The sequence below is a fragment of the Cyanistes caeruleus genome, chromosome 1 (assembly GCF_971803275.1).
Source record: "Cyanistes caeruleus chromosome 1, bCyaCae1.hap1.1, whole genome shotgun sequence".
Classification (NCBI taxonomy): Eukaryota; Metazoa; Chordata; class Aves; order Passeriformes; family Paridae; genus Cyanistes; species Cyanistes caeruleus.
In genome coordinates, this window is record NC_141701.1 from 105,745,292 (window position 1) to 105,773,088 (window position 27,797).

The 27,797-nt window shown below is 41.0% G+C and overlaps 1 protein-coding gene across 1 annotated transcript; it reads left to right on the forward strand.

Annotated features, from left to right (window-relative positions):
* Positions 1-932: 932 nt before the first annotated feature.
* Positions 933-27,645, forward strand: MATCAP2 (microtubule associated tyrosine carboxypeptidase 2). Its single transcript, XM_086847445.1, has 7 exons — positions 933-1,101; positions 7,991-8,604; positions 16,156-16,299; positions 18,394-18,526; positions 19,685-19,990; positions 20,532-20,629; positions 24,538-27,645. Exons 1-7 carry the CDS (start codon positions 1,077-1,079, stop codon positions 24,697-24,699), a joined length of 1,482 nt encoding a protein of 493 aa, XP_086703571.1. The 5' UTR covers positions 933-1,076; the 3' UTR covers positions 24,700-27,645.
* The last annotated feature ends 152 nt before the right edge of the window (positions 27,646-27,797 follow it).

Below are 27,797 nucleotides of genomic sequence, written 5' to 3' on the forward strand. Positions count from 1 at the left end.
CTCCCTGGGAGATCGCTACACTGACACAATCTATGTTAAGCACTATTGTGCTGGTAAATCACTTTCAATTAAATTGCTCTCTCCAATACATGTTGACCACTTAAGAAAAGTAAGTGCATTATTAACACAGTAAAATGTATCGATGTGTAATCTGACTTCAGTAGTCCCCTTAAGTCTGCATGAAGAGTACAGAATCTTCCTACGCCATGCCTACATTAATGGGTTACACAACCGTGATTGCTAAGATAAAATAACTTGTTCCTATTTGATGTTCAGTTTTAAAATGTGCGGATTGTATTTCAAGGAGTGAAAGGTTTCACAAGCAAAGAAACAGATTGCACAACAAGTAAGGCGACAGGAGGGTGTAATATAAAGTCTGTCTTCTACTTTAAATTCTATTTACTATTTATCGATGTATGATAACCATCAGCTACGGCCCTAAACCGTTGTCTGATGCAATTCCTTCCCCATTCTTTTTACCTGAGGCATCCCCGAGCATGAGATCCGTCTCCCAGGGTGGCACATATCCTGCTAAGCACCCTTGTCCCATGCAGTCCTTCCTCTGCCTGCCACAGATCCAGCAGATAATTACCAATCACACCAACTATTACAAATTGCAACGATGATGGTAGCTGATGATTATCAGAGGACTGCAACGCTGGACTCTGCGTGAGTTATGCTCGCTAGACTCCTGCAAAAGATGACACTAAACCCTCGCCTATTCTGCTGCCTCTGGGGCCGGCGGTGGCAGTGCCGGTGGGATACAGCGGGCTGGTGTTCTCGAGTGGCGTCGGCGGAGTGGCGCCGGGAACACCGGGACACCGTCCGCTGCACTACAGATCCCAGAGTGCAGCGCGCCCGCGCCCCGCCCCCGCCCGGGCCGCGCGGAGCCTGCCGGGACTTGTAGTCTGCAGAGGCGGGCGGGCGGGGGCTCTTGCCGGCGCGGCTCCCGCCTGCCGGCCCGGGGCCAGCCGCGCTCCCCGGATCCGCCGAGCCGGCGAGGCGGGCACATCCCGCGGCGCCGGGCGCTGCCTCCCTCAGGGCTCCCCGCCCAGCAGCCGGCGGGGCAGAGCACCATGCTGGAGTCCATCTGTGTCACCGGTGAGTAGCGGGAGCGGGGGCGGCGCGGTCCCCGCCGCGCCCGGGGCAGCCGGCGGGCCGCCAGCTCTTCCCTGGCGAGCGGGGAAGCGGCGCCGCGGGTGTCCGTGGGGTGTCACCTGGAGCCTGGGGACGGGGGAAGGGGCTCCACACCTGCCTGGCTCCAGGAGCAGGAGCCCCCCGGTGAATAGGGAGTGAGTGTGTCACCTGCGGGCCCTGCCCCGGGACGCGGGGAGTGCGGAGGTGACAGCGCTCCGCTGGAGCCAGGGACAGACCATGCAAGGAGGAACGCAAATAGAACTATTGCTGATTGTACCTGGGGTCTTACACGCTTTGGCTCTACCCTTTGCTGTGTTCTCAGAGAAGTTAACAAATCCTTATGGTCTGCGTGTGTAAAAACACATATTGTGACTATATAAGGATAATGTAGCCAGGTACGTGGTGCCACACAGAACTGCTGTCTTCTGTGCTTTGTACATGGGGAACGCAGGAAAACCTACAATACAGTTGCTGCTTGAAAACAGATGTTTTCCTTGTTTAAATTAGACATCCTTTCATATGTCATTACTTCAGCTGCTCAAGCCAATGTTACTTTTCCATGGGGAAATCCATCTACAAGAAATCTGCTGGAGGTGTCTTAGTGTGCCCTCATTCAATACCCTTGCAATCGTAACTAAGATCTCTTACAGCTACTCTTTCTCTGCATAATTGATATGCTGTTCCATCTGTGCATGGATATGACTAGAGTGTTACTTCTGATAATGGGAACAGAAATAAAGTTCATGGGATCGATCAGAGCACCCCTGGAGATGTGCAGTGGCCACTGCAATCTTAAAGGATGAGATTTTTGAAAAATAGTTATTTTGAGTCCATATCCCTCCATCAAATATTCCTTACTGCACCTGTGCTGCAGAAGAACAAGCCAAAGACCTGCTTGGATGAGAGTGTCATCCTGTGCAGGTCTGCCTATAAATCAATGTTCTGTGATTATATCCTGAGTTTATTACATCACTGGGAGTTTGTTGCTTGATTTCATTAGAGCCAAGTCTTCACTTTTATTGATTATTACTGTGCCCATGTAATTTAATTTGAAGGGCCCAAATTTGGAGTCAGTTACATAATACTGTATTTCAATATAGAAGTAAATATGCAGGAAACTGCTTGCAAGTCAGTCCATAGCATTTTTTATTTATATATATTTTTTTTTTTTTTTTTTTTTTTATGGTAGGAAGATTACATCTCAAATAGCACTGTCATTTTAAAGAAGAAAATCCAAACTGCCAATCAGCTCTAAAAATGCAGAGTTACAAATACTGGCAGCTAATGAATCAGATATACAAGTTGGCTGATAGCTGAAACCTGCCTTTGGTTTTGAAGCTCAGAATTAAAAGCTGGATGACAGATAACACCTTTACAGGAGAAAAGTAAATAATAGATGGATATTTTGGATATTTTTTTGGGAAAAAAAGAGGCTTAGGTTAAAAGTTCCTAAGATCATACAGGCTCCAGGTAATAACTATGATGCTTGTGAAAATAAAAAGTAACTCAATGTCAGTGTTTTTTCAGAAACTCATTGCCTAATTCTGCTGTTAAACCACATTCAGTCATTGTAGACAGATCTTTCAGTGCATTCTAGTTCAAGTTTCCTGACAGCTTCTGGTCAAAACTGGAGGGTTTTTAAACTTTAAAGATGTTTCCAGTGGTGAGGAAATAGCATATAGGATTGTGGTGAGATTCTGTTACGCCACAAATGCAAGCCTGTAGTGTTTGAGAGGAAATAGAGCATTACAGGTTCATATACAACACTTTATGATGCCTGGTTTTTTTCAGAATATTCTCTCTGTAGCCCTCTGCACACACAAACTGATATATATACATTCTAGAGCCCATAAACTACAGGGTGGTGTGAATCTATTAAAATTGTCAAAATATTTGAGAAAAAGATTTGCAATGTAATTGTACCTTTGCACAGTGGAAGAATCTTACTTGTCACATCAGTGTAGTTCCTTCGCATCTCACAGTTTCAAACTTAACTATTGCTTGTAGACAGATCACATACATTATTTGCATTCCTATAAATTTGAAAATTCAAGTCAGCCTTGAAATGATTATTGATTTTGAGCAAAAAGAAACTCAGCCATATTCTAACATGGTAATGGTAATCTGAAAAACAAAAGTAGTGGCTCAGACCATTACATTGCTAGGATAGGAGGAAATGCTCCATGAACATGTTTGCTAAGCACCTTAGTCACACTTGCAGTTTGGACAGGATTTGTTCATGGTGCATATATAACCTGAGTGACAGCTGCTCGAAAACTGCAGGAGCTCTCTGCTATTTTAGAGCAAGGCTAGCCAGACAGAGATATCCGTGCCCACAAATACCTGTCGTTAACCTTGTTCCACCTATGGAACAAGTATTTAAGAAGCTGCTTGGATAGTAGCTGTTCTGTAGCCTAGAAGAAGGTATTATTATTTATACAGCACTCTCCAAAGGTCAGAAAAATGCTTACACTGGGGTTTTACCGCACATATTAACTTCTTAGCTCAATTCATCAGTTTCTAAAGGACAGAGACCAATAATATAACATAGCTTCTGAATATAACATAAAATCTAACATTTTTTTCTAGCAAATAACCTCTGATAAGATTAGGCAGTGTCTGCAGTGATGCAAAGTTCAAAGCTAGCGACCGGGATGCAATTTATACATGGAAAGTTTTTCATTAGTGTAGAATCGTGGTGAAATTTGTTGTTCCCATGTATTCTCTGTTAGCACTCATGGGCTCCATCCCTTTTCCAGTACTGCTGCAAGGCTGGAATAGCTACCTTGTATATAAATGAAAGTTACAGATAAAACTCTTTTTGCAAAATCAAGCCTGTGGTATTTTGAGTTGTTCTGTGTGACACATAGTAAACTTGTGTCTGCAGGGTGGAGTAAGTCCAGTACTGCCAGTTCCAACTGATGTCTTGGCAATGATGGGATTTTGGCTAGGGCACAACCTGCTGTCTTGTGAGATTCTTTAGACTCACAGGGGTATCCCAGCTTATGGGACAGCAAACATTGAACACCAAGGTGCTAAAGAGGGGTGGAGCTCTACTCTGACCCAAGACAGACCAGGTTGCCATTAACAGGAGGGTTTTCTGTTCTTTGTACCCTAATTATGACAAAATGGGGACAGGCAGCCCTTCTGTCCCCTCCTTGCTTATCACTTGCACTCCGAATGTGGCAGATTGTTGCATGTAATATTTCACCTATGTCTATAGGGCCATGTTTTTATTAATGTGTGGTTGCAGAAAGGAACAAGATATAAATAAATGGAAACAAACATGATGAAAAATCTTTTAGGAAGAGACTATATTAGTTTTGCTATGGGGTGGTGTTTTTTTGGTTTTTTTTTTAATTGCTGAAGGACTTGTGGCTTTGTTACTGTCAAAAGTTTGGAAGTGAGAACAATGAAAAGAATCCTTGTACATAAATTACACGACGGAGGTTCTCAAAGGTAACTGGAGCCCCGAGCATATGTTCTTTGACAGTTTTCTACTTCAAAAACAGAAATAAGTCAGGAAATTCAGACTTGTACTTCTCAGAACAAATGTAGCACATGCAGATGAAATACAAAAGATAATACCTATGGGATCTGTAGAATGATATCTGTATCTGGGTATGCAGGGTAACATCACACCATAGCATGGTGGTTTTCAATTTGCCTTTTTCATATCTTTTAGAAGTAATCTCCAGTCATCCATCCAATGGTATCCAGAATTTAAAAGCTGGAAATCACTGCTAAGCAATCCATGCAATTAATCTGGGTTGATAATCCGTTCCGACCAGCTACTTTATAGCAGCACAGTATCTCAGTACTTTTTGAAATACTGAAGCAGGTTTTCAGGAGGCAGGCTGTGCAATGAATTTGTTTGATATTCAGAATACTAGACCTCTTTTTCAATCATCAGGCGTTGCTACTCATTGGAAAGTCTTGAATATAGAAAGAAAAGTTTCCTAGAAGACCATATTCTTAGTTTGGTTGATGCTGCCTGATTTACAAATGAGTTTAAAATATGTTACAGCTTAAACAAATGTACTAGAGAAAGAATTTTAAATTTGGTGCTTTGCAACATGATTTTGACATAGTCTCAAATGTTAATTCCTAACTTATTTGGTAAGGATGTTCAGAAGACCTATACAAAATTTTAGAACAGCAGTTAGATGCTTTCTGTGAAAACTGCTTTGTTGTCTATTATAATATTTCAAATATGTTGGATTACCTGTTGATTCTAGGTTTCCAGCACAAACATGCATGGAACAGTATCCTTTAGTCAGAATAAAATTAAGGACAGCTACACTTAGTTTGGCAGCTGAAAAATCACTTTGCTACGAGATTGCGCTTATAAAGTAACTACAGATTGGGAGCAACTATTTTTGATAGCAGCCATGTGCATGTGAAACCTGCCAGTGCATGTTCAGCACTCAACCACCATTTGTGACACTTCCAGGAGAATTTTGGTTTACGGCATTCAGCGATTGTCTACATGTAAAAGCATTTATTACTGCCCAACTGTACCTCTTAGCTGTAACAGCTTGCTGTCATGAGTTTTTGGTATTAGATTGACACAGGCATTGGGGGAGGGAGGGAATGGGTGGTTTAAGGTCATTTTGAGCTGTTTCCTTGAATTAAATTTCTGGGGTTTTTTTCTGTTTATCACTTCTTAGATACATGTGTGATATTAGTTCAAATTGTTCCATTACAGCAGCAATTAAAGCCTCCTAAATTCTTTGTGGTTTTTAACAGCTGGTTAGTAGAGAAGGTGAAATGTTAATGCCTCTAGTTGTATGTTATTTCTTTGTCTTATTTTAAGAAGTAGCTGTGTAATTTCCAGCTCCAATTTTCTCTACCTAGGCAAAGTCACATGCTTAGAAATTTACTACGTGTTCAGACATTCTGGAAACCTTAGTTTTCACTTACCCTACTTAAAAGTAACTATTCTCATACAGGAATAGTTGATACAGGTCTAAAGTCAATCTCAAATATTTGCCTAGGAATATGAGAGTGGTTATCCTATTCTGGTGTCCAAAAAATGCATCTCTGTTATGTATTTAGTTTGATGTTGTACTCCTAGTGATGGGGAGCTGTGGCTTCTCACCGTGACAGCTCATGGGAAAGCAAGATAAGCCATGCAGGCAGGTTGTCACATATGTGATGGGAATGATCTGACAGAATTTGAACAGGAATGCCAAAGAGCACATTCCTGTGCCAAGCATAGAAAGGGAATTCACAAACTTAACCTGGAAGAAAACCGAGTTTGCGTAGGATACACATGCTTTAGTGAATGGTTGCTTTAATGAAAGGAAAATCTAATGCTTCTACCTCTCTTCTTTCCAGTGGAGAAAACACCCAGGCTGTAGATCACCCATCATATGTTCATGCAAATAGGACCTCTGGGCTTTAGTTTTTTAGGATAGGATGTTCATGAGAACTGAGGAACACGGGTTGATATGGAACTGACAGAAGTCCAACAGCATGAAATATGTTGTCATGGTGTTTATGTTGGGAGCAAAACCGATTTTTACTGTGAAAATAAAGCTGAAATTAAGCCACTCTTGATTTTTTTTCCACCGTGGAGGCATTTAATGATCTCTTGCTACTGTTATATTCAGAGTATAATTACTGTATGTAAAGTAATTACAGCTCAGCTACGTATAACTGTGCAATGAAGCTCAAATCCCTATTGTGGCTTTAATCATGCTTCAGCCATATCTCCTCTTCTGTGAATCCTTTTATTTTCAGCACAGAAGTAAGAAACATTTCTCTGTGGCACAGTTTATCTGTACCTGTAGTTTCAGCTCACCTGATGTTCTAGGAGGAGCTGGTTGTCAAGGGGAGGGGATGGTTAGAACCAGTGAAGCGAGGTCACTGTTCTCCAACAAGCCAGCACAAATGTTAAATTCAGTTTTAATCCTCAGTGACTTTTCTGTGCAGCTGCTCTGCACCAGGGACCAGTCTCCCCTGAAGGCTATGCCAGGGGTCAGAGCAAGAAAGGAGGGTTCACTCATTAAAGAAATTTTATTTGCTTCTTGCATTTAGTTTGGTTTACAGTGTTTCTTTTCAAGTGTTTTTTTTGTTTTGTTGTTTTTTTTTTAAAGCCAGCTGTTACTGTAGGACAACTTTGATTAGATGAAATACCCACTATTGTCTTAAGGCTTTTCAGGAGTGTAACTAGCTGATCTCTCTCACCTCTTACAGTATAGCTTATTGACTGCATTAAGACTGAACATGTGAAACTCAAGTCTTTTAAATGTATATTACTATCCACATGCTGTTGTAAATTGTTCACAGGGGCTGGCCCTTTCCAGTGTTTTCACCCTTTTCTGAGAGTAAATTCCTCGAATCAGATTTTGCAGACGAGATCACACCAGGCTGCTTGTATGGCAGCACAGATCCCTGTGGGACTTCACAGTAAGCACTGCTCACATGCTCCTATACAGCTTCCTATTTTTTAAATTATTCTTTATCCTTACAGAAAAGCTTTCTTGCATGATAAAGATCAATCCGCTCAAAACTATGCATTTGTTACTGTAGCAGTAAATGTTCGTGAAGTCCTGCAGTCTTTTTTTAAACAACTAAATTCTTAGCTGCCAGCAGTATAGTTGTGCATGGAGATGCAAGCATAAAATACTTGTTTAGCTGGATCTTATAAATCCCAGTCTAATTGTTCAAAAGTGACATACACACTGAGTTCTCCCCTACGCCTAGAAGTCAGGATTAATGTGATGTGACTGCAGTTAAGACATTTATGTTTCCTTTGTATTGCAGTTTTGAGTCCTGAAGATTAGCATCACTGTGTGAAAATCAAGTTTGTCCTCATCTTCTAATTTTTTTCCCCCCCTAAATGCAGAAAAACTTCACTGGCCTAAGACAGAGCTTTCTAGGAAATCAGTCCTGAGCCTGGAAATACATAAGCTGAACATTAATAATGAAAACAGCCTCCAGCATCCACCTTCTGGGATCCTTAAGGACATTTTCACAACCGGAACCAGCAGCTACAACGTGCTATTGCAGAGCAAGGAGGAGAAGAAGCACCACGCTCAGAAGCAGTCCGCCGCCCACCTTCACAAGAAGCGCAGGAGGAGCCCCAAGCGCTCGCCGGGCTCCCGGGGCAGCGAGCACCGCCGGGCCAAGGCTCCGCCGCCGGGCGGGCGCTGCTGCGGCCACCGCCCGCCGCCGCTCCCGGGCCCCGCCGGCGCCCCGCCCGCCGCCAGGCACAGAAAACACCCCAACCTCGCCAGGCCAAAGCAACCACAGGCCTCCAAAAGCCACGCCAAGGAAGGCGACGCCGCCGGCCAAAAGCTCTGCCTGCTGACTGCCATCAAGCCGTCCAATGTGGAGAAGGAGAAGGTGAAGTTTTTCGGCTCGGATTTCACGTACAATCCTCAGTTTGAGTATGAAAACCCTGCTCTGCCCAATGTGTTAGCTAAGCACAGCCACGCGTCTGACAGATTTCTCAAGCAGGTATTGTTACTCTTATTCCCCTCCGTTTCCAATTATTCTTCCTACACTTACGTGGCGTTTGGCTTTGTTTGTAGCAAGTAATTTCTCCTTATTCTCCCCTGCTGTTTCTCAAAGATGAGAATGCGCTGGTAGAACTGAAATAAAATCTTTTTTTTATTATTATTATTAAAAAAAATTAAAACCTTTCTAAAATTTAGAGGACTTTAAAGGATAAAGGCACAGTTCATTCTAAATGGTTTTATATGAAACATTATTTAAAGCAAGGAAGTATTTTAGGCAATGAAGGAAAAATACAGTGCCTAAACAGGCAGAGGAATAAGGCAGCATAGAAATCCTGCCAATCCTCTTGGTGACACACGGACTGGGAGGGGATAGCAATTATTTGAGGTCATCATTATTGGATAAGCACGTTGATGTTCCTAGTTTTAATCAACTTTGAAAGGGTATTCGAATATACATTAGACTCAATCAAGCAGCAGCCAAATTCCATTAGAGAGAGAGGTAAATTTTAAAAGGACAATTTTGGTTTTTCAAAACATGCAGCCACACTGGTAACAGCTACAGATGTACCCATTCTGTATAACTGCCTTGGCTTCCCACCTGAGGCACAAAAAACCCTGAACAACAAATGCCTTGCTTTCAACTTTGACCTAAGTGACAAAACCCAGTGCTTATCTGTACAGTAGCAGAAGCACTTCTGCTATTTTTAAATGGTTTAGGAGCTTTTTTTATTTAAAAATAATTTAGATCTTATTTAAGTCTGACAAGCTTTTCTGGTCAGAGACTCTTATGTTTTCAAGTGATACTTTAACTTGGGAAGACATCCTGCCATTCCATGAATTTCACATCTTTGTGATATGAATATTTCATTTAAAACTAGAATTCCTGGTGGAAAAGATATGTGAATTAAAAGGACTAGGGATCATAAGAACTGATCCCTGACTTGTAACAGACTGATTTGTTTTTCTTTTTCTAAATCCAAGAACGCACAAAAGTGTTATCACCCATTACGCCATTGTATTGATAGTTTCCATTTTCACATTGGAAATACCTGTGTATTTTAACAACTCAGTTTCTGGGTTTTCATTAAAAAATTATTTTCTTTATGAGAAAAAGGAACAGCTGTTCTATTCTTAAAATCTACTTCCATACTTCCAAACAACAAACTAAATCATAATGACACAAAACTGCTCCTTGTCTAGAGCTTTTTAGTAGGTTTTCCTTTGAAATTTTTATTTTTCTGAGCAATATTAGCAACATAGAGGACAGCAAACCAACAACTACTGATTTGACAAACTGAATTTAGTATACAAATTATCCCTTTTTGTGTGGGCTAGCAGAGCCTTAAAAGTCCTTTCATGCATGATGAATTTCTGGATCAAGCCTGTCTTTGGTTTATACTTTTTGTAACAAAAAACCCTAGGGCTGAATACTGAATATTTTAATAATGAATGATTCCTCAATATTATTCTGATTTGTTACTGTACCTTTTTCCCTAACCATAAAAAGTATGAGAAAATACAGGTTCTGTAACAACTTTATAAAATGCAGTAAAGTGCTTAATATTCGAGGAAGTATGATACATCTGACAATTAACAAGGAAGATGTAAATTGTTTCACAAGACTTTGCTTGAGTCACTAGAAAAACATGAATGCAGAGTTCAGCTCCTAAAAATACCAAACAAAAATACCTTGCACTTAAAAATGCCCAAACCAGCAGCTTTAACACAGCTCCAAGCCCAGCAGGTGTCACTCTCTCTCCTTTATCTACAACTAACTTCAGAAATTTTCATCTCCACGCAAATTTGAATTTAATTTCATGCAAATTTACTATCCAGAAAAAGCTGCATTAATCAAAATTTTAATCAGCAAGTATTGTAGGAGTTCTTGCTTTTCCTCATTGCTATTTTTTTTTTTCCCCATGCAGATTTTACTTGTCAGAAGAAACTCGTAGGTATCTTACAGGAAGTTAAGTTCAGAAAGGATGACTTCAGTAGCAAAAAAAAAAGTACACACAGTATCAAGAGCTGGGTCTGCAGTAAAAACAAACTGTGCAAACCCCTTTTTGCTACAAGAAGGTTCAATTCAGTTTTTCAAAAACTGCAAAGTTTTGTTGCAGATTTTTTGACACATATTTGGCTTCCGTTTATTGCTCCAATTATTTTATAAAGCCTTGCTAACTCTGAACAGAGTTATTGCTATTTTTTTTTCTACAAAAGGTGCTCATGACAACTTACACTTGCTTGCTGTTTTATGAGTAAAAAGCTGTAAACTCTTACTGACTAAGCCCCCCATTTTTATAGGGGGCTTTTAGGATACTTTCTTAAAATGAGCTCAAAACCTGACATGTCAGAATTTTACGGAATTTTTCAGTCATGTAAAAAAAATATTTTTACCCACAGCTCTGCAAAAGAACATTAAAACAGATTGTGTTTTCTTATTGCCCTTTCTGCATTTGTGCATGTCTATAAAATTGGTTAATATAGCATTGCTGAAATATGTCTGGAAGACAAATCACACTCTGCCCCATTTATTTTTATTTTTTTTTGAAGGCAAAGAGCAGTGGAGATTTGCAAACCATTAACCTAGCAATGCTGCAGTAGGGAACACACAGGCTTGTGAGCTCCCACTTTACCCCATGCCTCTACTTAAATCAAAGCTTTTAAACCTTGGGCACAGCCCAACACTTTTTATTGATTGACTTTTCACAGACAGAAACAACATTTTTTAATTATTAATGCATTTGAAAAATGCCAGTTTTAGTGTCTTTCTTCTCATACTGTGTTCTGTTTGTTCCTCTTTTCCTACTTTATAATATTTTCTTCATAATAAGGTTTTTTTTCATGAGTGACACAATAGAGTGCCTTTAGGGAAGTAAAATGGAGAATAGAAAATAGCATGCAAATTTGCACTCTTCACATTGACTAACATATCTGAAGTTACAGAAGTTAATTCTCTTACCACTATGTTTCAAGGTCACTGCAGCAGCTCTGCTTTAAAAGTTTTCTGGCTCAAACTACTTATACCTCATGGTGAAGTTATCTTAGCACTCAAAGTGTTTGTTATTTTTGCTTAGATGCTAGGGGTGGCAATATTTGCTTAGAAATAATTGTTCCCAGTGTTTGCAGAGCAGATGAACTTAGCAGTTGCAATTTGCTCTACCAAAATCAGCAAGCTGCAATTTTGGCTAACCTGTTTCTTTGAATTGTACAAGAAAGAAAAAATTATATTTCTATATACATCAAAAAACAAAAAACCAAAACCCCCCAACCATCTTATCAAATGAGTGATCCCCCCACAAAAGAGTTATACATCCTCTTCTCTTGTACTCATAAGAATATAGCAGTTTTGAGTTCATAAATAAACCAGTTATACCACATTGCAAGTGTTTGTGTGACATTTTTAAGGTGATAATAAAAGCAGTCTACAGTTAGCAAATTTATCAGATGTTGGGAAAAATTTAGGTGGAGCTGGAAGGCTAAACAACATGGCATTAAATTCTGAGTAATCCTTTGCTATGTCCAAGTGATGTCACAGTTTAGGCATGTAGGAGATTCAAGAGCATGACACTGTCTGTAGAAAGCACTTAATTGTAAAACACTTCATTCTCCTCTAGTAACAAATTCCCTTGCTAACTCAGATTTATAGATTAGGTGTCCTAATACATAACACAAAGCACATCAGGCCATCCAAGTGGCACAGGTTCTGACACAAACATCTCCCCCTAGAAGAGACTATTAGATCACTTCTGGTGATACCACAGTAGGAAGATAGCTTTACTTCTGAGCACAGTCTTACGCAAAAACCTAGTGAGTATTAGCTTCAAATGCTTTGCAAAGTAATTTAAAAGTTTTTAATTAAAAATATTTCTACCAGCTCTAAATTACTTTAATGTGAGCTTTATACCACTAAGAACAAGCATACAAAAAAAAAAAACAAGCTCCTATAAACACTGAATAAAACACAAAATACTACAGCCTGAATGGACTAGCCCCAAAAACCTACACTTACCTTCCTCTCTCCATTCCTTTTGACCCAGCCACCATTTTATGGCTGTTGATTAGACTAACAAGCTCAGCCTGGTACTGTTATCTAATGATGTGCCTTGGAAGCTATTTTCCCCCCAGCAGATAAGTTATACAGGAAGAAGAGCAATGGTCTTTGTCTACCTTATCTGTCTTATAAGTCTCAGCAGAGACTGCAGCCCCTTTGCATCAGAGCTGCTTCTGAATGTAGGATGAGCTGACTGAAATAGGGGGCTGACTCCTAGATCACTGAGCCCCTTCTCTGGCTTGCTTGTCTCACACTACTCATAAGAAATCTTAGCAGTACATATTTCTACAATAACCCTCGACCACTGAGCTGTGTTGGTGAACATGGGTGACTTGGGATTCACAGACCTACCTGGCTGTAAATAATTTGTTTTAAAAAGCCATCACCACCATAACCTAAATGAGTCAATTAAACAGCCTTGCCTTGCTCGTTAGTGCTTCTGTGTCATTACTTTCTTGAGCATCAGTACAGTTGGCTGTGCAAGGGGGCTTGTCGTGGGGTTGCTAATTCTTTTGGCATTGTTTGGTAGTAATCAGAGGGATAAGCAGTCATTTTAAGTAATATTGAAAAGTACAGGAATTCTTACTCCTAACCAGTAACCTGGTATATCCACATAGTTATTTTCCTCCATTTTTTTAACTTGTTGCTGAACTTGTTTACAGTTTGGCCTTAGGAACTGCAGCAGTACCAGTGTTCTGCTGCCCCATAGGCTTGAAAATAAGCTCAAAGGTGGATGCTGCAGTAGGCAGCAGCTGGCATGCTGGTCTGGATTTTCCCCTTTCTGAGCATGTTCTTGCAACACCTGATTGAGTCATCTCACCTTGGAGGCAGGTGCAGAATCTCAGATTAAAGGCTTGGTGTTGTAGTCAGTGCCTGGAAACCAAACATTTCCCAAACCTTTTACCCTCAGGAACCACCCCCAATGGGAATGGTTGTGGGAAGAAGTGTCCAAACCAGGAACATCACTGGGGATGGGGCTCATCGCAGTGTCAGGGCCATCTGCCACTCCCCAGAGATTTGTGTGCAATGTGTCTGTGTGTGATGGCTCTCCTTGTTGTTTCTGTGCTTCAGAGCCACACCTGCCCGCTTGGAAAGAATTTTCGGGACTCTTTTCTGTTTCACTTGAAACAGAGTCAAGGGAGAAGGTGATAGGGGTGAGCACCCTTCTTAGTAATGTCTGAATATCTGTTCAGCAATGAGAAGGCTTAAGTTTAATGACTTTCTCAGTATGCAGGAGTTCAAACTTGCAGCACCTATCTGGTTGTGAATGGAATGTCAGGGTGTGGGTTACCCAGCATGGAACATCAGTTTCCCCTTGAAGCCGTGAACTCTATCAGGTCGAGGTAGGAGAGGTTGGAGTGGGTCTGTGTTTCTTCAGGAGCACCTGTGTCTGAAAGACTGCTGTCTGTATTGTGCTGTTGATTCAAATGTCTCACAGTGTTTAGGAAAGCCCTCAACAGCCCAGGAAGGTGCCTGCAGGCAGGAGGAGCTAGAACTTAGGTCTCCTGACTCCCAAAATCATGCTGCCTCCTGTAGCATGGAGGTCTCAGCTCCAGGGAGTTTACAGACAGCCAAGCAGGAGGTTTGATGTGTTCAGTGCTCATTTTCTCACTCTTTGTTGTGATGAGGTGGTTTTGGAAAATGCCTGCCCTCCAGCTAAAGTCAGAGTGTCGTCTGGGATTTCATTTCAAATGAACTTAGGCATCCTAGAATTTAAGTGGGTACTTAGTGTTTAGTTTTACAGATTGAACTGAAATTTAATCTCAACAAGTTGTGAAGACAAATTTCATGCTAGAAGATGGATTTAGATGACTTCTTCCAGAGTGAAAAAATAAAGTTAATTAATTCTTCATAGAAACCCAATATACTAAACAACTAGTAGGTGACATAAATGTCTTAAGGATCTGGCACCTGGCAAAGGAGACTGAAGAACTGTTACCATGAATTGTTCAGGCTGCTGGCTGAGAATAAACAAAGCTCCTTGGAAAAAAGGGTGGGAATACTTAGGTTGTTTCTTTAACTGAGGATTTTGTATAAGACAGGCAAATGCTTCAGCATGTACAGACACTGAAAACATTATAAATAAGACAATGTTTTTAGAAGTTAAAATTCATAGGTAATTTTTAAAAAAGGAAAAAAATTGTTTGGAAAAATATACAAGACAAAGAAATACTGAACTTTAGGTGCAATATTTCTTTGGCGTTCAGGTAAGTGACATTTCCCTCATCAAAGAACTATTAGAGTTTAAGAATATGTCTAGCTGTCATTTATGGGTTTCAGTAGCAATTACTCAGGGTTGCTTAGTTTCAACATGAAAAACATGAGAGAAGGATTATTGGTAGCTGTGAGAGATAAAAAATGAATCCAATTTTTGTGGAAAATCAGTCAATCTGCCAATGTCAGAATTACATCACTGGAGACAAACATGTTCATAAAGGGATCTAAGTGTATAATGTAATAGGAGATTCAGTCTGCAGGATTTTCACCTTTATTATAAGTGGCATTTTCTTAGCAAGAGCATTAATTTTTTAAGGTAGTGCCAGGAGCTTCTTTTGTCAAGTCTATGACAAAAAGCTATTCCCTGTAGCTGGACTGTTGCTGGGATAGAAGTTATTCCATACCATATTTTCTTTTAAGGATGTGAAATGACATGCTGGAAAGCAGATAACTGGGGATGAGCATTTTAAACCCCACAAATAAAATCTTCAGGATGCATAGTTCAGATCATGGTTATGGGCATTGTGCTAAACCTTGCACCTACAAGAGACTTCTTATAGCAGCAATTCATAGGGGAATTGTTGATACCACTTTATTTATCTCATGAAATAGGCCTTCATTTTGGGGGGTTATATTAGAAGTACTGTAGTTTAAATGAAAAGTTTAAGTGAAAGTTCTGTAAATAAAAGTTCCTAGTCTCTCTCCTTTCTCACACAGACACCCATGGTACAAGGGATTTCATTCTAAGGAGACATTTTTGGTAAAAGTATTATTGTTATAGTTACACATCTGTTTAGTCATGGTTCAGTGTTCCTAAATTAGAAATGCCAAAAAATGAAGTGAGATGACAGTAATAGTTGATCTTTTTCAAATTCTTTGGAAAAACATAAAAAGAAACATGCTGTCAAACTGCAAATGTCCTGGAGAGCTGTTACGTCTGTTTTACAAGGCAGTTGCACAACATTGCCAAAATTAAAGAGAAAACTGGTATTATTTCACTAGACTGATAATCATCTAATCATCACGCTGATGTATGTGGGTCTGAGTTGATCAGAATCTTTTTTCAGTACTTTGGCATTAATGTACATCTGAAGAGGGTGTAAGTTCATTGCAGAACATGTCAGCATGTATTAAATGAGTACAGCCTGTTAGTGAGTTAAGAAAAGAAGGATTTTAAACCAAGGAAAAAAGAGAGATTGAGAGGAAGAGAAGGAATACAAGGGTCAGTCTGACGTGGTGATCTTACTGCACTGATATTTGCTATGCTTTTTCGTTTTATAGTCCATTAACATTATGAAGCGGACATTGCAGAAATATGGAAGCTATGAAAAATTTGAGCAGGCCACTGGAGGCAGCTTGCTGACCAAAAGTCGCATCTGGAATCATGTCAGGAAGTACATGGTGAAAGAAGGCTGTCTTGGTGAGGTAAGTCCTGCACTGGATCAGGAAAGAAACACTTAAGTAGACCTTAGACATTACACATGGATGGACCCAAGAGACCATCTGGGTGGCCTTTCTTCCATAATTACAAGAATATTCCTTACATCATACTTTTCTCATGGCTAAGCCCAGTCTAACGTTTGAACAATTGAAACGACACAAATTCATTGTGAAGGCTTCAGTCATCTCTCTGAGCCTGTTTCCTGATTCATATATGCTCGTTCTTATATTCTCTTCTTTTGGGAGTACCCAAGAACGACACCCTTCCTTCCCTCCTTTTTTCAGCTACTTGGAGACCAGCACATTTCCATTTATTCATCAGTTCTGCCATCTGTTCTCCTGTATCAAATTATTTACACCAAAGGAAAGAGTTAAGAAAAGGCCAAGAAAAATAAGCAGCAGCCCAAGAGAGTGATTTATAAGAAGCAACACAAATGAAAGTGACATAAGTGAATAAAAATGTCTGAAAGAGCTTGTCAAGTTGGTTTGAGTGCTGTTTTTTTCCTGTCTTTAACCATCTAATTTTTTATAGCCCTGTGAAAAAAACTTATTTTCTATATTCAGAATTTTAGAAGACCAGTTTGATGAAGTTATATGAAATTGAATGTATAAAAAAGGGATTAATCCAAATGAAATCACCAGATGACAAAGACTTGAATGACATCACTGGAAGTGAGCAAGAGTCTGGTATCATGAGACAAAAATTAATTTCCCAGAAACTAGGTTTCATTGGTAAACATAATATTATTAGGAGAAACTGGTAAACTCATCACACATTATTGTGAGACTATGATTTCACACTGATAACCTGGCTTTACCTGTGTTTCTAAGAGTTGGATTAATAAACTACAGTTTAGAGCAAGTGGAAGAAATTTGTATGTTTTGTCTTTTCCTGTGCTTTTACCTCCCTCTTCATTTTTGGCTTGGTTTGACTTCATGGCAGCTGGATCCTACATCCTCATCCAGCCACCCATGTTCTTCTTAATGAAATGCTCTACTTTTTCTGTGAAAATCGGGTTAATACATCATGCTTAGGATGGTCTAAAATATGAAAATACTCTCTCCAGCTGAAGAGGTATTAATAAAGCTAACTGGCACCTGTGCTTTAAATCTAAATGCTTTGGGATTTACCTATTTTTCCTGTCTCTAAAATGCAACTTTTATGGGACTGACCATTTGCTGTTGAACTTGAAGGTGAATGATGAGTTTTGAGTACAGGGAAGTGTTGTATTCATGCCTTTGATCCCTGGGTCCTTTTTTTTTTTTTGGACACTAAAAAAGTAATCTTTCTTTAAAGTAGTCTCCCTTGTACTCTTCTGAGAAGTGGTGTTTCTTTCAGGCTCTACATGAAGAGGGAAAGGTGCTTAGTCTTCAACAAAGGGTTTCACTTTTCCCTCTCAGTCACTTGTTTAAAGAGGCTTTTTGAAGTCAAATAAGAAAATATATCAATATGCATTAATTTCCTTCTCTGCCAGTTTTTGTTTGGATTACCAGTTTTCCAAGAGAGAACAGGAAAGCCAGAACTATTTTGCTGTACAGAGCAAAACAATACCAGCATTTCAATATTTTAAGTCTGCGTCATGTAACAGGAAAAAAAGTACACGGTACTTCCCCCTCTCATTCAAGGGGCTTTAGAATTGCAACTGAAATGATTTCAGACAGCTAATTACGTAGATATGTAGTTAATTTACGTGTTCTTATCTAGTGGTTTTCAGTTCTCAGTAATAATAACTTAATATTCAACACAGTTAAAAACCTGAAGTTTTCTCTAATTTATTGTGCATGCAATTGCTCCCTGCCCTCTGAGTCTATTCAGTGTTACCATGTTAAATATTTCACTCTCGTGTTGGTCTCTCTTCACCCTCACTCACCCCATAAAGTCTGAGGTTCTGTCAGTAGCACAGGTGAGTAGGACACACTCATTCAGAAGGCTCTCTCAGGTGATTGCCGATCGCAAGACAGAGTTGGGGAGGACAAGGGACCAAAGAGAAATGAAATAATGGAAGGGCCAGAGGAAAAAGCAGGAACAGGAGCGAGAAGAGAGCTCTTTCAGTTCTACCTGAACTCTCTCCTCTTCAGATTGTGGTCCATCTCACGGAGGACCTGCTGTCCCGAGCCTCCATGACCGTGGTGAACGGCCGCCCCACTCTCACCATCAATGTCTCCACCGCGCGAGAGCACTGGCTGGAGGGGATGCTGAGACACGAAATTGGTATGAGCATGACATCCCTTCTGCAGGCAGAGGGGAGTACTTGCATGCATTCTTACTTGTGGCACACTGATGGGCCAGGCACTGGACAGATACAGAAAGAGGGAGCATCCCTATCCAAAGAACTGCAGCATGCAGTAAAAGGATTCCTAGGGTTCATGGACATTAGCACTTTAGGTCAGATCCAGAGCAAGCTTTTGAAGTAAGCCTACCAGCTAGTCCCACTTACAACACTGAGGTTGCCATGCCAAAAGAATCTTGGAGTGTGCAAAGAGTAATCCTTTCAGATGATGCTAGCCCAGAGGCTCTGCTCCAGGGCATACCTTCTGTGCTGTCACTGCTCAGGGATGTTTTGCTTAGGAGAGCAATATTTTTTAAGCTACTTTGGAGTTAAAAAAAAAAAGAGGGGAAACAAAAATATTGTGACCGTTCAACCTTGGCTCCAGCCATGTCTCTTTACAAACCTGCTCCTGTCACGCTGCACTGCTTGTAAATGTAGGCATGCTTTAGGTATGAAGGATTTACCCAGTGATCCTTAAACTGGTATAAAATTGCTGTGGTTTTGCATTAAACAAGGTTGGCCCAGCCCTGTGGAAAATTTCTACAAATTTTTCAGTGCATCTGTTTCAACGAAGTACATAAAATATGGATAAACTTGGCTAGTGTCTGAATATCAACTGAAGAATAAGCGTTGCAATTGCCTAGAACCACTGTTACTCATTTTTAAGTCACACAGCATCTTCCAAGGCTGCAGTGGTGCTGTTTAATCTCCTTCAGGAGGCAACACTTCTCCCTTTTACACTGATTTTTGTTCCTGCTGTTCCTTACGATGCCTAGACTATGTCAGAGACAATTCAGCTTGTAAGACTTCTGAAAATTCATTTTCACAGATTTAGAAAGTCAAGTCCTCCTGATAGTTGTGTTCCTTGAGCATTTGCAGGAATTTCATGGGCAGTTATCAGGTGAATATTTGCATGGTGTATGTATCTCTGACAAAATTCTCTGTGGTAGAGAAGGCTAAAGTCATTGCTTTTCCCAGTGCCCAGTCCCAGTGCCCAGAGTTCTGAAATGGGTATCTCCTTATATATTTTACAAATTTCTGTTAGTCATTGTGTGCTACTGTTCTAAGTGCCACATTCCTTTTATTTATTTTTTTTTCAGGAACTCATTACTTTCGGGGGTTTAACAACAACAGCCAGCCTTGGTGCAACCGTAATGGACGCAGAAAGCACGGGTTAAAACCGATCAACCCTACAGAAGAGGGGCTAGCGAGCATTCACAGCGTCCTGTTCCGCAAAGACCCTTTCCTTTGGAGAGCTGCCCTGCTCTACTACACAGTGTACCAGGCCAGCCAAATGTCCTTCAGCCAGCTTTTCCAGGACGTGGGGAAATTTGTCAAGGACCCCAATACTAGGTGGGATTACTGCGTACGAGCCAAGAGAGGGTGGACTGACACTTCACAGCCAGGTGAGTGCCCTCGTTGTGTTCTCTCATTTTGTACTTCAGGGAGGTTTTCAGAACATGCACAGAGCTCCTGAATCATGTCACACAGTAAAACCTTTGCAAAAGGGAGAAATCAAACCATGCTTTCTGGAATGGGGTCTTAGGAATTTTGCTATGGAGAGCAAGGCTGGAAATGCTCATGAGTGAGACCTTCAAGCTGAATCAGTAAAGGGTTTTTTTTGTTGTTTGTTTATTTGTTTTGTTTTTTGTTTTTGTGGAAGCGGAACGTAAACACAAAACTTTGAAAAAATTCATACTCACAGTTTGACCTGCTTTCTTCAGATGTTGTGTTGCCTGTGGTTATCCACAGGCCCTATTTTCTATGTTTGATTTCTTTTTCTGGCGAGTGGGTTTTGCCTTCTAGCTACTTTTTTGGAAAGGTTTTCAAAATCAGGGATATAAATATCTAGTTTCTTAAAAATAAAATTGTTCTGCTCATAATGTCTTCTGAGAACTTGCCTTGACCAGACACTGACAGAGTGCAATGTATCTCCATTCCTTTCAGGCTGTTTCAATAAGGACCAGGTGTACTTGGACGGCATCCTCCGAATCCTGAGATACAGGGAGTCCATTGATTTCCATCTTCTGACAGCCCTTGGAAAGGTGACTGAACTCATATCCCAAGGGTACAGTTTTATCATTTCAGCAAGCCTGCCTGTTATGAGCTATGACTCATGGTGCTTTTACTTTGATCTAGAATTCTCTGCTCTGTACAGCACCTTCAATTACACTGTGCAAGTTGCAAGTATTTTGAGGTCCTAAACATTTCTACCAGCTTGTCCTCATTCTTCACTTATCAGATTAAGATTTTGTGGTCATATTTCTCTGCCTTTCCTCCCTTCATGGGGTACTACCTGACTTGCAGTACAACAGACTACCTTGGCCAAACAAGACAGGTACTAGATGAGGCAGTGGTCCTAGCAGAAAACGAGTCATTTGACATTAATGCACCCCTCTTCCACCACAGAGTATTCAGTCTCAAAATTCTCTCATTGATGGCAAGTGTTTCTCAAAAATGAGGGGTTTCTTTACCCAGAATAATGGCATTTCTACATTCACAGAATGTGAATGAATTTTAGGTTCATTATGTCATGGCTTGTTTGTTCTCAAATCATCCTAAGAAGTGCAGAAATTTTGTCAAACTTCCTGAACCAAATCCTTGGGTTGCTAAGCTTTCACAGTTCATTAAGTAGGGTTCATACTCACATAAACAGGGAGTCAAATTGACTTGAGCTTGAATTTAGAATTGGTATACCAACATTTCTGCCTGCTTAGCAATCAATGGGTGATAAAGGGACAGGGCATGTTATGATAGAGGGTTTTGGTTCACATTTGAGTTTTCCCTTTACTGTCAGAAACATCCTTATTGATAAGCAAGAGCTATTTAGGTAACTGAACCAAGTTAGGAAGCTTTGAAAATAAAATCACACTGTGAAATAAGTCTGCAACTCTCTGAAATTTCCTTTTGCTTTAAGCCTGCTTAACTCCACACAGCTTCTGCCTGCTAAACCACTGAACACAGTTTCTTTACTTCAGGAAGTCTGCAGGTTGTGAGGCCACTTGAAAATCGCACTAAGTCAATCCTCACAAAATTACAGATTTCAGTATGATCCACATTGCATGTCACCCACATTAAGGGTCTACAAGCAATTTATTTCTAGCAGTATGATAATTTATAAGTGCTTGACTTTACAACTTTTAAAATCAAGGAGTCTTAAAATATATTCTGAATGGTTTTGCTTCAGACAGCTGCAGTCAAGCTGGAAATTTGTGTGTCAGAGCAATGTCTGCTCTCAGCATCACAGATTAGTTGAGGTCTGTGGAGATCTCTCCACATCATCTAGTCCAACTTCCATGCTTAAGCACTGTCAGCTACAGCAGTTTGCCCTGGACCATGTCCAGTTGGGCTTTGAATATCTCCACTGATGGTGACTCCACAACCCCTGGGTGGCCTGTGCCAGTGTTTTTCTACCCTCATTGTACAAAAGTGGTTTTGGTTCAGATGGAATTTTGCACATTTTACACTGCCTCTTGCCCTGCCAGTGTGTGCTGATGAGAAGAGCCCCATTTCCATGTTCATACACACTGACAATTCCCGTGAGCTTGCTTTTCTCCAGGCTGAACAGTTCCAGCTCTCTCAGCTTGTCCTCCCAGGAGACATGCTCCAGTGCCTTAATCATCTTCGTGACCCTTCACTGGGCCTGCTCCAATAGCTCTAAATCTTCTCATGAAAAAGAGAAGTATAAAACTTGCACTGGGATCTGGCCTAGTGGTTTATCACCACTTTAAATGGGGGATTTATTTGCTCTTTTAGGATGGAATGGGAGAATCAGGTTGTTCCAAAGGGAGTAGTGAGCTTGGCTGGCACATTTTCCAGGTCCTGCCTTCCTGGTGCTTCTGACATTACTTAAGAGTGCAGAAGAGTGTGGTGTGGATACATGCAAGCTGTTCAACATACCTAGAACTGAGTAAGGAAAACACTTGAAACCTGAGAAAAGGTGCTTTTTAAAAGGAGCAGCTTTAAAACTTTGCAGGAAAGAATCAAATACAGGAAGCACTGCAAAATATTCATGTGGTAATCACATGCAAATATTGCTGAAGAGAAATGGAATGCAGATATTGGGTGCACTTGAGTGTAGCAAAACTACCAGAGTTTGGAAAAGTAAAAGCAACAAAATATCACCTACTGTTGTGTTTCCCAAGAAACACGTGAGCTCATTATGAAGAGCATAAGAAAGCCTCAATCTTTAGCCTCAATCTTTTTTATCTAGTGCAATAACTAATAACATGTGGTAAGGAAGACAGCCTGTTTCCACCATAAGATGGGATTATGTTTTTGATCTCCTCAGGATGTCAACTTAATTGCAAGGGATGGGAAAATGCATCCCATTCAAACCATATCTCAAATTATAGATACATGTTTCTTGTTTGCAGCAGTAACAGAAACCTCTGAACATAAATGTGAGGGAGGAAGGATCCTTTTTCTTTCTTTTGGCAGGAAAAGAGGTAGAATTTAATTGCATGTGGTGCTGCATCTCCAGACTGAGAAGAGATGGTACAGTTTTGTAGAGCTCCTCTGTATCTACTTCTAAGTGAGTTAATTAGGTGCAATGCCACACAATCTTCAAACAGCGGTATCTTAGTGACTTGAATAAGCCTGGGCACGGGTGCCTGTTCGTTTTCTTAATTGGGTGCATCTTGTCCTTTCAACTAGAAAAGCACACTTGTGTATGCAGATGCAAATTGATTCTCTTTGTGGACTTTGTTCCAATTATCATCACTGAGATATTCATCTGTCTCTATGGATCAGGTGTAGCAATCTGGATTACACTGTCCTGTCTTCCCAGAAAGCCCTTCCGTGCCCCTTGCACGTTGGTGAATCCTTCATGCGCACTTTAATCGCTGCTGAGTAGAAACCACCACCTGCCAAGAGGGCAGGCTGCTTCCAGGGAAAGCAGACTGCAGGGCTCAGCCCCTTAGAGGAAACACGGGGCAGAAAGGTTGTAAGGAGCAGGCTCCCCTCAAGCCACCTGGCACAAACCTCCTGTGAAGAATTAGGACGCGCCAGTTAGAAAGCACAGCGAGGCTGGTGGGCTTTGCCAGTGCATATGCTGCTGTCTGCAGGGTGCCCAGAACACACAGCTTGGAGACAAAGTGACAACCACACACATTTCATCACACTGGACAGCTGCCCGAGGAGTCCTGCTCTGTGCTTCCATGGCAGCTTGTGCCCAGCCAAAGTATTCATCCTTTCTGGACTATCATTCACAGCATCTTGAGCTCCTGTGATTAGAAGTCCTAGCTTTTAGAATCATAAGACTATGAAGATAGAAATATCCAGGTCCTGTAATAGCTGCAAAGTGAGTTCAGCACCAATACCCAGAAGATTCTGATTCCATGAGGCAAACCCAGTCTCCACTCTGCTATTGAATGGGGAAAACAAAAAAACTCAATCTGGAATGCTTAGGTGTTGTTCATGCTTAGTTAGGTACTAGAGGTGCATTTTAATTTAGTTGTGCAAAAGCACATTTACTAGTGAAAATGAAACAGCAGAGTTCAGGTCAGCTGGCACCATGCATTTCCCAAACTGTTTCCTGTGCCATGCCTGTCCTGCCCTCCCTTTCTAGTTATTTGGTCTTTTGCACAGTGTTTTTTCCATTCTCTTGTAAATCTTTCTGCCTTGTTGAAAAGATGTTCCAGGACTCACATGTGCTCCATCCTTTCCCTCTCTGTTCCTGCAGCTGCTGTAGATGATTCTCATTCACATTCCTACAAGTCTGTTTACTGATTGAATCAAAAGCAGAATCAGAAATTGTGAAAGTATTTGCTAAATTTACGCTTCTTTTGCATCTTCCACTGAAGCACACAGTTGCTCATGTTTTCAAACGGTTCTCCAGGATTTTAAATTCCCCTGCTCTGAAATATTTTCTCATTTACAGGAGAGAATTTATAGCAGCAGCAGAGAAGCAGTGGGACTGTACTGCTAAACTGACCCATGTCCTTCCTTACAGATCTCATATGAGGATGTGGATCGCCTGAAAGGATTAGCTGTGATTGAGAACATGAGGGTGCCACACTTTTTGCAAGACCACACCCGGTACATGGAACACTTGAAAAAGATCATGGAAGTCAATGAGCTTACTGATGAGGAGCTCCAGGATCTCATAAATTAACAGTATTAGACCTCCATTCACTTACTGTGTGAGGATGTAAAACTGGACTTCCCAGAGCCTGCAAAAAGGGACTTAAGAGGGATGGGAGGGAAGAGTGGCCAGAATATGTGGAATTCAGAAAAAGCCCCCTTTATGTCCTTTTGCATTGTGATTGTATACTGATAATTTTTTTAAGGGATTGTGCATTTTTGTAAAATTTGACTTAGAAATTCCTCTGCAGTGGTCTGTCCAATCATCTACTCCGTTTTGTATGCTTGGTATAGTGGTCAGTGCTGTCTCTTGTAATATATTACCTTTTCCCACCCAGGCTTAGAGGTGGAGGAAAGGAGACAGAGGAGAAATCACCCCCTTAGTTCACTTTTGTTTGCCTTATCTTTGGTCATAGCTGTCATGGTTCATAGCAATAGAACTGCTGTAGATTATGCTGCATTGCTGTCTGCATAACTTTCCCATTTAGTCATCATTGCAATGAAAACAGAAAGTTTAAAAACAGTGCACAGAAGCAGGTCTTTGTGCCACAGGGTTGAAGTTTGTAACATTACAAAAAGTTTCAGGTTTTTTTTTAGTGAGAGGATTAGTGTTAAAAAAAAAAAAGAGGGAAAAGGTAGGTAGTGCTGTTTTAATGATTGTAAGTGGGTAGCAAAGTTTTCCCCTTCATTCCCTCAAAAAGTTACACCGTTCTACATCTTATATATGTGTATAGTACATGTTTCAGGAAGCTGAATTCTGGGAAGGGCCTCTCTCCTTTAAAGACAAGCATAACATGTCTAGGAAATTCAGCACGGCATCATTTTGGAAGGAGGATCGAGCAAAACTGTGATTTCATGACCTATGGTTCTAAATAAATTCAGGAACACAGGGCCACAGTCCAGCCCAGCAGGCAACACTTTGTTGGGTCACCTGAGCCTACAGAGGATCAGGTCACATTTTTGAGCAGTACCCCCAGACTACAGCAAGCTTGAGCTTGCAGAGCTCGCTTCAGAAGCAAGATGTGACTGGGGGAGAGAAGATGACTCCCAAGTGCCCTATTCCTGTGTTCCAACAGAAGTGCTGCACCACCCTGAAGCAACCTTACCTCTGTTTTAACTGCTGGTGCTATATGCAGGACCAAGGAAAGAAAGCTCCTTAGGGCAGAGAGCTTTCTCTAGTCACATGATGAATAACTTAGATGATGCAGGAGGACTTACTACATAAACTACATTTTCTGATTGTGGTGTATTATGGAATTGGTGAGGCAAAGTATATATAAGTATTCTGACAAAGGATTTTGTTTTAGTAGACAGAATTTTACAAGGGCAGAAACTAGTGGGAGCCTTGGACAGGGCTTCTGCCCTTTCTTACCCAGCTGCTTTTGCCCACTGGTAACAGGCCTGGCACATGATAAGGTGAGTAAATGGAGCCAAGGTTTCCTCCATGCTACATTTGCACAGACCTGAGCCGCAGTAGCAATTGCCACAGCCCTCCCCTCTTATCCTGTTCTTTAATGTAACAAATGCAATAACTCTCCCACCTTGTTTTACACCCAGGGCATTACAGTACAATCTTGAGAACGTATTTTCTGACCCATAGGAAAATCTGTGAGGATAAGTTGACAGTTGGCTAAGAGGCCTGAGGTTTATGAGTAATCCCATAAAAGCAGCTGTCTTTCAGATACTATTGCAGGTTGTTTGCAGTGGCTGGCTGGCTGGCTGCTGCAAAAAAGAAAATGTGTTCAACAAGCATAAATTTACTAAATTTAGTTATTTTCAAGGCAGCGACTGCGAACTGCTTGCAGCAGCCTTAATTTTGTTGTTGTCAGTATTGTTCAGGAGCTGAGAGCCATTCGGGCTCTGTATGCTGTTTTCTCTCCTCCTTCAGGCTGTCTACTTTGATCTCTGGTGACTTCACCTGCCCAGCTTTGTTTTAGAGCTGTGCAGAGCAGACAAGGTGTTGCAGCAGCCTGACAGGAGCCATTTGGAGTCAGTTCCTCACATGTGCTCCAGGTTTTGGCTCCTTTGCCAGAAACAGCAAGAAAGCCACACATGACTGAAGGCAAGCCAAGGATTACAGTCAAAAGCTGCCTTTGGAGTAAACTGGGCAGAGATCACTTGAGCTACACCGTGGAAAAATCTGACTCACTTTGCTGACCCTGGGGTATGCAAAAGGGACAGTCCTTTAAGAAAAACAATTCTGAACTGATTTTATTCTGACTGGAAAAATCCCTGCCTTTCTCCCATGACTTCTGCATAAGCAAAATGGTTTCCTTCCTCCCCCAGTAGTAGCATCTTATAATCTAAGAGCACATGCATAATGTGTCCTCAAAACCAGGACGCTGTGCTAGTCACACTTTCACCACAAAATGTCATGCCTGCAAGCCTGACTCTTTTACCACTCTGTAGCCCTAAACACTACTACAGGCCTTTTTGCTTTACTTGAAGACCTGCATCACCTTTTTTTGCAAAGCAGTAGGTGCCATTAAACTTCCATTCTTCATTATTCTAGAAAGAGATTTGCCTGGTGCAAAGTCTGGAGTTTGGAAGTGGTCAGCATCAATATGTAGCAATAGGCGAAGCTGTCAGCTTCTGTTTTTGGCATCAGACGTGTCATTCCTCCTTTATAAAACTGTTTCAAATTTTGAAGTGTAGATTTTGTAAATTTTCCTGAATTTTTGTTGTTTATTGTGAAGAGGCTGGTTACTGAGTTGTGATACTGAAGTTCTGTGATTGAGTGTGTGGACAGCAGTGGTGAGCAGCAGTGAGCTCATGTCACTGCCGTTTCATGGTGTCAGTGATGTGTTGGCAGCCTTTCCTGGCTGTCTGGCATGATTGCTTTGTTGTGTATCTGTGTCTTGCTATGTTATTCCTATACAGAAACCTGTTTGGCATTGGAAAAGCCTCCCCGTTTCACCAGACCAATTTTGAAAGGCGTTTTATACAACTTTTACAAATAAAGACAAAATAATGACGGTACTGAAGTGTTACATCTTGGTGTGTGAGAGGGTTCCTCTCTCCAGTGGCCTCGGCTCTACGGCAACTTGGACCTCCTAGTGTGTGTGGGAGAGGTGCCTTTCTGACTCTTTCTCAAAAATGTCACTTAGGGTTGGAGTCACAAAGGGCCTG